The sequence below is a fragment of the Podarcis filfolensis genome (genome assembly GCF_964270895.1).
Source record: "Podarcis filfolensis genome assembly, chromosome: W".
NCBI lineage: Eukaryota > Metazoa > Chordata > Lepidosauria > Squamata > Lacertidae > Podarcis > Podarcis filfolensis.
Genome location: NC_139619.1, coordinates 35754586 through 35766411, shown reverse-complemented (window position 1 = coordinate 35766411; position 11826 = coordinate 35754586). Strand labels below are relative to the sequence as shown.

At 44.6% G+C, this 11826-nt stretch overlaps 1 protein-coding gene across 1 annotated transcript; it reads left to right on the top strand.

Annotated features, from left to right (window-relative positions):
- Positions 1–7693: 7693 nt before the first annotated feature.
- LOC310753732 (transcription initiation factor TFIID subunit 7-like) lies at positions 7694–10468 on the top strand (the record flags this gene model as incomplete). The annotated part of the gene is made up of 5 exons (XM_083595077.1): positions 7694–7700; positions 8391–8518; positions 9110–9263; positions 9564–9622; positions 10379–10468. 5 exons carry the CDS (start codon positions 7694–7696, stop codon positions 10466–10468), a joined length of 438 nt encoding a protein of 145 aa, XP_083451203.1.
- Positions 10469–11826: the final 1358 nt, after the last annotated feature.

The following is an 11826-nucleotide window of genomic DNA, read 5'->3' as shown; positions in this document are numbered from 1 at the left end:
TATTACCTGTCTTTGTGCTTTGTCCATATTTGTTGAAACTACTCCATTCATATCTCCCATCAAAATTAAGTTGTAATCCATATGGTCCATCAAGATTTCATGCAACTTCTTAAAGAATTCAGCTTTCCCTTCATTTGGTGCGTAGATTCCCACTATCAAATACTTCTCTCCTTGGGATTGAATTTCAATTGCCAAATATCTTCCTTGATCATCTTTAAAAATTTGTTTCGGTTGCAACTTTTCTTTTGCATAGATCACCACTCCTCTCTTTTTTACTCTGTCTGAGGATATAAATTCCTGTCCCAGTCTTTTATTTATTAATAATTTTCTATGTGCTCTTGTCACATGAGTCTCTTGTAGACAAATCAAGTCCAGTTGGTCTTTCTTTAAGGCATGAAATATATTTTTTCTCTTTCTGGGAATGTTCAAACCGTTACAATTCCAGGTTAGAAGTTGCAGAGCCATGATGGGATTATTTACTCCTTCCTCCTACAGCTCCCTGTTTTTGTTCCTCGTCTGTCGGTGGTACCGTGTTCGTGTCCAGTGACGGATGCCCTTGTCCTGGAAATGTCTCTTTCTGTAGGTCTTCTTCGTGTTCTCCCAGGAACTTGTCTTTATCACTCACAGTCTTTATTCTTCTCTTCTTCCCCTTGTATTTAAAAGACAAGCCTTGGGGAAACTCCCACCTGAATGGTATGTAGTTCCTTTTCAGCAATATCACCAGGTCCTTATAATGTCCTCTTGCGTCCAAGATACTCTTAGGGATGTCTTTAAAGATCTCAATATAAAAATCTTCAATTCGAAGGGTTGTTTGGTAATGCAGGTTCAGTATTTTATCTCGCTCCTCCTTTGATCTTAGAGTTATAAGACAATCTCTGGGTCGATTCTTCTTCTGCCTTGTTCCCAATCTAAATGCACTTTCTATCTTAAAATCTTCTTTCTCCAACTCCTGCTTCCAAAAATCAGAAAATTCTTTTGTCAAATAGTCCACCAAGTTGTCTCCTTCCTTTTCCGGCACAAGTCTAATCCTTAAATTCCTCTCCTTACGTTGCATATCCTGCATAGAGAGTGCCAACTCATACTCATCCAGTTTCTTGTAAACTGGTGGAAATTTTTCCTCCGCAGCAGTTGCAATTTCCTTAGCTTCCTCGGCTATCTTTCGTGTTGTAGATGAATCTTCCAATAATTTCCCAATTGCTTCTGCATTAGAGTTCACTTTGTTCCCAAGGTCAGTTATACTTTTTGTATTTAAGTCAATTTTCCCAGAGATTTCTTCAATTTTTTTATTTGTTTCAGCAACTTGTACTTTAGTTTCAGCAACTTGTAGTTTAGTCTCTGCGCCTTGCTTTTTTAATTCCTCCAAAGAGTCATTTATCTTCTCCAGTACCTTAGCAAATGATTCTTCTGTAGACATTGCTTTCACTTTTGACTTTGCAACAACTGTAGTTCCAGAGGCTCCTATTACAGAAGCCCTTCTTTGCATGGAAGGGTCAATTTTGTATTGTCTGCCAGATCTCAAGGTTGTTTCTTGTAAATCCCCTTTCTCTTTACCATCTGCCATAACAAAGTCTTTTAGTCAAGGTCATTCCCACACTTTTGAGCTATCAAACAAAAGTTCTCAGATTTTAAACTCCACTTGTTGCTGAAACAATTTGTAAGTCCTCTAGAGGGCGTAGAGTCAATTCTTTACTTCTCAAAATAGTCCCACACTCTTCAAAAAAAAAATAACAAAAGTTTTCCTAGTCCCTTCCAATTTTTCTTTTCTCTTTCAAGGGGATCCCAATCAATAGTGTCCTGTAAGTAACTTTGCAATGCAACAAAATCAATGTTTCAAGTTGGAAGTAGCCAAAGTCAATTAAAGATACTTTTTAGCCTTCTTATAGCAACAGTCCTTAGCCGGTTCCTTTTCTCTGGCAGTCCGATCCCAGGTAAAAGAGCAGCGGTACTTAATTCAATTCTTTTAAATTGGCAGGGAAACACTTTAAAATCTTCTTTTTCCCCCTCCTGCCTTCGGGGAGGGAGTTCTTTGCTTTGGTGGTGGATTTCTTAATTCCCACAAATTTCCTCTCAAGCAGTTACAGCTAGAGTGCCTTTCGCTTTGATCTTGCTACAGAACGGAAAGCAGACTTCCTTTTTAGTGCTTGTCCGTCTCGGTGCCCAATTTCTTTACTTTTAGAGTCCAATTATATTTTAGCGGTCAATCCTACTCACGGATAGTTGCTCTTTTAATCCAATTTCACCGGAAGAAATCAGCGCTCTCCGCTAATGGCGACGCGGCTTCGCTTCGCAGGCTGGGTGAAGACGACTCTCAGCACCGCTCCAAAACCCCTCCGCTGCTCCGCAGCCTTTAAAAAGGCTATTTCACAGCGTCGGGGGGGGCGCAAAGGTGCCCGCCGAGTCTCCGGTTCACAGGCAACGCGCCTGTGATTTTTGAGGGTCCCCGCTTCGCCGTAGCTGACAGGACCCGAACCCACGAAGCAGATCTCTCCCGGAGCTCCGGGTGAGATCCGCCATTAAGCGCTGGCGCTAACCGGAAGTCCTTCCAAGAGTAAATTTTTAAAGCGATCTTAACTTTTTAGGGAGCTGCTGCCCCTGCCCCCAATGAATGGGAGCTTTCCAATCCAAGTTCCTTTGCGTTATTCTCCAAAAATCTCTTTTTTTCTCCGACAGTCTTAATTCTTTGCTTTCTCCCTAGAAATTTGAAAGAGAGACCTTCCGGGAACTCCCACCTAAAGATGTTCTTAGGTCCTTCTTAGAGCACTGGCTAAATCTGTGTAATTATTTCTCAGGGCCAAAAAATGCTTCGGGATCTCCTTAAACAGGACAATCAATTTGTCCTCAATCTTAAGACTTTTTTTTATAATGGTGGCCTAAAATAATATCTCTTTGCTCTTTAGTCTTAAAGACTACCATACAATCATGTGTAATTTTAGAATCTTTTTTGGTCCAAATCTATAGGCCTTTTCAATCCAAGAATTTAATTCCTCTTTTTGGAGATCCCAACAAGCTGAAAATTCATCATTTAGCCAGTCCTTCAAATTATCCTGCTCTTTCTGTGGTACCCCTCTCAATCTCAAATGATTTTCCCTCTCTTTCATCTGTAAAAACTCAATTGAATTAGAGGCTTCTTGCTGTGTTCTCTCCAAATCAGTAACTCTCACTGTTTCCAATTGTGTTAATCTTAATTCATGGCCTGACACATCTGTCTTAACCCCTTTCAAATCTTGTCTTAAGTCAGCAAAGTCTTTTTTCAGTTCCTGTATGCTCTGTTGATTACCTCTTACTTCAGTTTTAATCTCAAGTAACAGTTGCATCACAGACTCTTCAAAAGTTTGAGCTTTAGAGCCCCTCCTTAGCTTTGTTTTGTCGAGCTTTTCTCCCTTCTCTCCCCCATCCATAGCGTTTTTATCCAAGGTCAGTCTCAGTCACAGTCACAAAGGGGAGATGAGGAGGAAGGCAGATTTCCTCCACAAGCCTCAGTTTAAAGTTCAGCAGTGTCTCCTTTCACTAATTTCCTTTTTACCCCTTTAACTCCTCAAATGGAGCTCCCAAATGGATACTGTCTCACTTAGAATTTATATTTGGCGGTAGAGATACTGTTAATAGTATTTTAACAGCTCAGGCAGCTGCAGTTGCTTTGTTTTTCCCAAAGAGGAAAATGAAAGTTGAAAGTATCCTGTACCTTTGTGACGTCACAATGGAGTCTAGCCTTCCCCACCGGGTGGTCCGCTTCCGAAAAGAAAAGGTCAATTATTTCCAGTCTATTTTCTGCAGGGTTTAATTAAATAGAAAGTACCCCCCCCTTCCCCCTGCTAGAAGGGGGTTCTAAAAAATCAACTTGAAAGTCTTTTAAAAGTCGCATTTTAGTTCGCGGCTTTGGCAGAGGTAGCTGTTTTCTCCATTGCTTCAGCGGAAAGGGACCGACCTCCGTTTTTAAGTCCCTTCCCTTACAAATTAAATGTCCCAATTGTATCCTTTTTACTCACGATTTTCCAATTAAATTTTGGAGGAATTGGCCGCTCACGATCGCCAGACTTGGAGCTTCGTGCAGTGAAGAAAGCGAGACTATTCCCAAGTCTCCATCCCCGCTCGCTCTCGGAGCTCTTTTTAAGAGCCTACTGGGGAGCGGGGGAGTCGTTCCGGGCACCCTCAGGAACACCAGGTCCTCAGAATGTTCAATCTGAGGGGGTTTTTTTGGGTTACCGCGACGCTCTAGTGGTTCCCCAGCCTTCAATGCACTGGGGCTCTTTCAAATGAAAGGGCTCTCGTCCGCCATACCGGGTGACCAACCAGAAGTCTCAAAGCTGTGGAGGTTTTGTTGCATACCTAATTTATTTCTTTTTTCCCCTAATTAAACAAATAAAAGGACATAACAAACATGTACAAGAGAAACAGCTCTCTCATACTGCCATCTTGTCTCTAGGCAGATCAAAGAAAAAGACACACAGTACTAGGGACGGAAGTCTGGAAGAGTAGCTTCCGCCCCCTCCTTTCTCTCAGACAGAAAGTAAAACAAACATGATCTGGTGATCCTTGTAATGGAAGGGATGAAAATGCTGACAGTACCTCTACTTACGGACCCGATCCGTTTCGGGGTGCCATTTGCACCCCAAAAATTCCGTAAGTAGAACACCGCTTCTGCGCCTGCGTGTGACGTGATAGAGCACGAAGCGGCAAACCCGAAAGTAAACACGTCCGGGTTTGCCGCATTCGTAACCTGAAAAAACGCAATGTGAAGCAAACACAACTTGAGGTATGACTCTATTGTAAACTCTGCCTTTTCAGGAACATGCTTCTACTGTACGGAGGGCAGTCCAGTCTGGAGGTATCAGCTTGAAGGACAGGCTCACCATAGAATTGCATGGTAAGAGGACCAGATCAATGAGTTCTTATTTCTTGGGATTTGTATCCAGTGCTAGTCCTGCTCAGAGTAGACCCGCTGAAATGAATGGACATGGCTAAGTTAGGCCCATTAATTTCAGTGAGTCTGGTCTGAGTAAAAATTAATCGGCTAGAACACTTGGCTTTTGTTGTTACACATTTATTACCTTAAGCTATTCATCAGGTCCTATAGTTCAGAACGCCCAATCATTAGGAAGCTATTGGGTGGGGCTACTTGAAATTGCTGGGGAGGGAGAGGGATTGTTCTGTCACTGATGCCTCCACACTCTCTAAAAGCTGTGGAAAAGTTGAATTAAACTGCCCGGCGCAACTTTTTAGTATAATTAGGTCTTTACCGTCCCTTGAGGGACAGCCAAACTTAAATAACAATTTGACACATAGCTGTGAGGCATTTGCGAGCTTTTTTGCGGAGAAGGTCCTGTTGCTGCGCCGTGACCTCCCTGCCAATTTGGATACAATAACGGAACTGGAGGCCCCTCAACTGTCCTCGGGTCCAGTATTGGCCACTTTGACCAGATATCCCCAGCCGATGTGGACAGACTCCTCCAAGCTGGAAAGCCCACCACCTGTCCTCTTGACCCGTGCCCGTCCTGGCTGATGAGAGTGTGTCCAGACAAGGTGCAAGGCCCCCTAGGGGATATCATCAATTTGTCCCTTGGCACCAGGACATTCCCAGGGGAATTGATGGAGGCAGTGATGTGCCCGCTGTTAAAGAAAACATCATTAGATCCTTTAGATCTATCCAATTACTGCCCGGTTTCGAATCTTCCGTTCCTGGGTAAGGTGATTGAGAGAGCAGTTGCTGAACAGCTTGGTGGGTTTCTGAATGAAACATTGGCTCTGGATCCATTCCAATATGGCTTCCGCTCTGGTCATGGGACTGAGATGGCTCTGGTCGCCCTAACAGATGATCTCCGCAGGCAGCTGGATTAAGGTGGGTCGGGGCTGCTGATTCTTTTAGACCTGTCAGCAGCCTTCGACATGGTCAATCACAAACGTCTGGACCACTGCCTCGCCGACGTGGGGATCCAGGGCACAGTTCTTCAATGGCTGCGCTCGTTTCTCTCTGGTCGGGGACAGAGGGTGGCACTTGGGGGGGGGACTGTCGTCGCACCACTCCTCGGTGTGTGGAGTGCCGCAGGGTGCGATACTCTCCCCAATGCTTTTTAACATCTTTATGCGCCCCCTCGCCCAGCTTGTCCGGAGTTTTGGGTTGGGCTGCCATCAGTATGCTGATGACACCCAACTCTATCTGTTGATGAACGGCCATCCTGACTTGGCCCCAGACACAGTGATCAGATGTTTGGAAGCTGTGGCTGGATGGTTACGTGGGAGCCGGTTGAAGTTAAATCCTTTAAAGACACAGGTCCTTTGGCTGGGTCAGGACGATATGGGATTGGGAGGGGGCAACTCCCATCTCTTGCAGGGGTGCAATTAGTGCCAGCACCGTCCATTAAGAGTTTGGGTGTAATATTCGACACCTCCCTTTCCATGGAGGCGCAGATTGCAGCTATAACAAAGGCGGCATTTTTTCATCTCTGCCAAGCTAAGCAGTTAGCTCCTTATCTCTCTTGCCCTGACCTAGCCACTGTGATTCACGCGACGGTCACCTCCAGACTTGATTATTGTAACTCGCTCTACGTGGGGCTGCCCTTGAGACTGACCCAGAAACTCCAGCGGGTGCAGAATGCCGCGGCGAAACTCCTTATGGGGTCCTTGCCTTGGGATCACATTCACCTGGTGCTATACCAGCTGCACTGGCTCCCGGTGCAGTGCAGGATCAGGTTTAAGGTCCTGGTTTTAACCTTTAAAGTGCTATACGGCCTAGGACCCTCGTACCTACGGGACCGCCTCTCCTGGTATGTCCCACGGAGGACCTTACGGTCTTCAAATAAAAGCATCTTGAAGATCCCGGGCCACAGGGAGGTTAGGCTGGCCTCAACCTGAGCCAGGGCTTTTTCAGCCGTGGCCCCGATCTGGTGGAACGCTCTGTCACAAGAGACTAGGGCCCTGCAGGACTTGACATCTTTCTGCAGGGCCTGCAAGACATATCTGTTCCACCAGGCCTTTGGCCAAGGCACAGTCTGACCCCCTCCTTCGGTTATCCTTATAGATCTCTAGCCCAATGGTTGCTATTAATTTGACTCTGAATTGATTTTAGAATGTATTTCAATTAATTGATTGTGATATTATGTAAACTGTTATTTTTACTGTTGTTAGCCGCTCTGAGCCCGGCTTCGGCTGGGGAGGGTGGGATATAAATAAAATTTTATTATTATTATTTTCTGTAAATGGGGGTAGTACAACTGGTCTTTTCTCCTATCTATACATCAGGAAGATAATATATCTAATACATGTTCCCACCTGTAATGTTGGTTTCCACATGCATGAATATCACTTGATTTGATTGGCTGTTCAGTAGGTGACTTTTGTGTTTGAGGTTACATGAGCATTATTTTAATGATAGCACATTCACATTTGCAAGTTATCACTGAATGTTGCAGTAATCAAAGTTCTGCACAGTAAGCCAGTATTATTTTTTTGTTATAAAGGAAAACATAATTGAGATGTACAGGTGTCCTCCAACTTATGTGTGATCTACTCATGCATGACCGGGAAATAATTAAATAATTCAATCCAAACCCAGAAATGGCAGGAGGGAGCTGGCTCACGAGGAGACCCTCTATGGAGCCTGAAGACGATACCAGTGAGGGCAGAGGAAGCACCGAAGAGACCGGAAGCACAGTGGGGCTTTGTTCTGGCTGCTCAGCCTCCTTGTCTAACAGCCGACATGCGGGGTAGCACAGGAGCAGCAGCCTCTTTCCTATGCAGCCTCCAGCTGACCCCAGAATGTCAATTCTAGTTGTGCATATTTTTTGATACAGTATTTTTGGTATGAGAGGGAGTTTAGAGGGTGTTCCACACTTTATACGATTTCACTTATGTGTGGGCCTGGAAGCAACCCCCTTGTTAGTGTGAGGATGCCTGTATAAAATGATGCGGACACAGAGAAGTTTTTCTCACTCTGTCATAGAATTTGGCATCCAGTGGAGCCAAATGTTGAGAGGGCAGACAAAACGAACAACTTCTTCACATGATTTATAGTTAATAGTTTATAGTTACTGTGTAATTTGCTACCCCAAGATGTAGTGATGGCCACCAGCTAGGATGACTTTAAAAGGGAATTGGACAAATTCATGGCTACTGGTGGCTGTTAGTTCTGATGGCTACATTGCCTCCGATATCAGAAGCAGTATGCCTCTGAATACAGTTGATGAGGAACACAAGCAGGAGGTTATTGCACTCATGTCCTCTGGGCGACCATTGAGGCAAATAGGAAACTGGGCTAGATATGCCTTTGGTCTGATCCAGCAGGGCTCTTATGAAGTAGCGCACATGCATACATGTTAAACATGCCAGAACTGTGCTCTCAATTGCTAATAAGATACCATGAATCTTCAAGTGCAACCCTACTTTCCTCTCTGCAGCAGATGGCTGCCATGGGATAGTGCGAGTAGACCCATTAGCCGCCAGGCTGGTGGACTTGCCTTGTATCACAGAGAGTTTAAAAACCATTGATAAGAAGACTTTCTATAAGACAGCAGATATTTGCCAAGTAAGTATTGTCTCATGGTCTGGATATCAGACTTTCTCTGTCCCCCCTGTGTCTTGTACACAGTCTCAATTTTGCCCCCACTCTCATTTCCATGCTAGAAGCACTTTATGGTGTAAAACATCTACACCCAATTTTGAGTGTGAGAAATTCCTTACAGGTGGCTGTTCCCCCTAAGCAAGAAAATTGAACGGTCTTAGAGATGCTTGTGCCAAATACTGTTGGTGACAAAATGGTTGGTTGCCTCCTCTTCTCCCCAGTGCTTTCATATCCAACCAGTGCTCCCTTCAGATTTTGGTCAGCCATCAGGCACAATGATCTTGATGGGGCCCTTATCTCCATGAGTTCAAGAATTCAAATACCAAAGTAATAGGAAGGTACAAATATTAAACAAAACATATACCATACTGAAACTTCAGATGGCTACATCCATAGCCATAAATAAGAATAATGTGCAAAAATGTGTGATAATAAAGTTTACTATTACCAGCATAATCGTAATATGAATGTTATTAGAGCCTTCAGGTACCCAACAGTGTGAATCCCTGACATCAACCTTGCATATAACAGTTGCCTCTCTTTGTGGGGATTCAGATGCTTGTGTGCACTGTGGATGGTGAACTATACTCTACTCAGGAAGAGCCAGCTCCGGCGACAACTAATGTTAAAACTCTTTCAAGTACCGATGTCAAAGCCAATAAGAAGAAAGACAAAGATAGAGAGAAAATGTTCCTCTGGAATCATGGCAGTGAGTAGAATAACTATATTTCATTTCACCTTCCTTACTCAACTTTGTGCCTGCTTCCCACTCTACCTCCAGAAAAGTCCCTTCCACTGATCCTCAAGGAGCTGGAGTATTGTTTGCCAATACAATACAAGATTCACCCTCACTCATCTCTTTGGTTTTTTCCAAATCTTGGAGCTGCCATTGGCTGTTCTCATCTTTGCTGCCTAGCTCACTGATCAATATCCATTTTCCCTTAGTAAGTCACAGTGCCCTTCAGCTCTCCCTTTTGCCCCATGTAATTAATTTGCTGTGATGTTCCAGTTACTCTCCCACTGAAGAATGTGAGGAAGAGGCGGTTCAGGAAGACAGCCAAGAAAAAGGTGAGTTGCATCTCCTTGTTTGGTGTTAGTTTTGAATTGTTGCTCACACATGCTGTGGCAGAAAGCCAACCACAGTGCAAACTGAAGCAGGCTAAAAGTTACACCAAATCAGATAAATGTCTGGCATGATTTCATCGCTACATTTACAAGAAAGACAACAACAGGGGGTCACCAGCACAGTTGTGTCTCCATCTAGAACTCTCAATGAATGTATATTTGACAGCTTGCCATAGTTAATTAAACCCATAAGAAGGACCTGAGCTCAATAGCCTGTTTCCATTTATGATTCCTAGCAACTGGTATTCAGAAGCAGGTATGTGTCTGATACTGGAGGTAATATATAACCTTCATGAGTAGTAGCCACAGTTTCAAAAGATGCACATTGCTTCAAACATTCTTTCTTATAGGAAAAATCCCACTATAGGTCATTCTGGTTTCTTAAAAAACAAACAAAACAAAAACAAACAAAGAGAAATCACATATCCTTGACTGACAAAATGTAATAATCCAGTCAGCAGGAACAGATTGACCAGTCTTGTGTGGTCTGTTTTGTTGTTGCTGTTTTTCAAGTGGAATTCCCATGATTCACTGATTTATGTTTTTCAGTGTATAAAATAAGGGAGCATAGGATATTTTAAGGCAGCTTCCCCCAACCCAGTGCCCTCCAGATGTTTTGAACTTGTACTTTGGGCTGAGGCACAACCAACTTGTGGGTACGTAATATTGTTTTTCTTTCTTTCTTCCTCTCTGGCCCAGTACATTGAGTCTCCAGATGTGGAAAAGGAAGTGAAGCGCCTGCTGAGCGCAGATGCTGAAGCTGTTGAAGTCCGTATCCTTTCTTTCTAGTGTTTGCTTTTTATGTAGACCAGTTTGACATCCTTGCCTGAATACACAAGTGCTGAGTGGCACAAGTGGCAGAGGTATCCCACAATCTTGACCCCAGGAAGCATTGCGTCCTCACATGCATTGTGTGTCTCCTCCCATCCCCCACACTCGTGACTTTCTGCATGTTGCTCTGGTTAGGCCCACTGTGTTACGAAAAAGGAGCAATGCTGCTGAGTGCTCCAGATGGCTGGAAAGCCAAACAGGATGTTGATGTTATGGGACTGTACCGTGGGAACAAGGGACAGTCTATTCTGTGCACTGAGCACCGGATGTTAGCTCAGAGTGTCACATGACCCTGTACTGGAAGTACATGGGAGGAGTCATTCACTCTCTGCTGCTGATGTAAAGAGAGTGCAGACATGTTTTCTCTGCACTGCTGGAAAGACAGAAATAAAGGCATGTAAATACATTTCTGTCTGTCTCTCTCCCCTCCCTGGGAGTGAGGGAGGAGGGATGGTTGTGTTCTTCTCACGTTGGGAAGGATCGCCGATAAGAGATCTCGCCTTGTCTTGCCGGGAGTCGCTGACGGGGGAGATCAACAAGGAATCCAAGCCGGGCACCTGGAGAGTGGCCAATTCCTCTGACTAGTAGGCTTGAGATCCCCACATATGGTAGCAAACGCTGCTGGTTATCTGATCCATGGGAATCAGCATGAGAGGTGAGAGGTTGATGGATCGTGTGCCATCCTCTGCACCAAGGAAACAAGATAACGTCTGCATTGCAGCCAGAAGCTGAACAGACGGCTGGACACCAAGAGGGGGTGTTTTCCAAGCAACGGAGCCCCAAAAAGGTATGCTGAATATCGGGCTAAAAGTGTGAACGCAGAAGTGGTTCACAGGAGCTGCGTTTGGAAAAACAGCTCTGAGAGCAAAGGCTTGCATACCAGAAATTCTTGTGGCTAGATAAGAAGAAGAGGTATGCACAGTTGCTAAGCAACGACAGTCAGTACAGTGGAAAGTTACTGACACGTGGGGCTGGCTCAGTGAGAGCCTGGGAAAGTTGTTTAGTCTTCGCTTCTTTGCAAGGACAGTGAGACAGCTTGGAGATTGCCTGCCTGAGAGAGGCAGAAAAACAGCTCAAAAGAGACTTTTGGATTTTACTAGCTCGAGGGTGAAGAGCTGAGACTTGGATTCAAAATGGATGCCAAGGACAGGGGGAGGGAAGAACGGAGTTCTAATTCCCCCACTGATGTTGCTACTGGAGAGGATGCTGTAGCTTTGAACGTTGTCCGATGTTACAATTGTGGACAGGCTGGGCATCTTCAGCGGAACTGCAAGAAGCCACGCCAGCCAGAAGGAGCTAAGGGCCGCTCAGCAAAG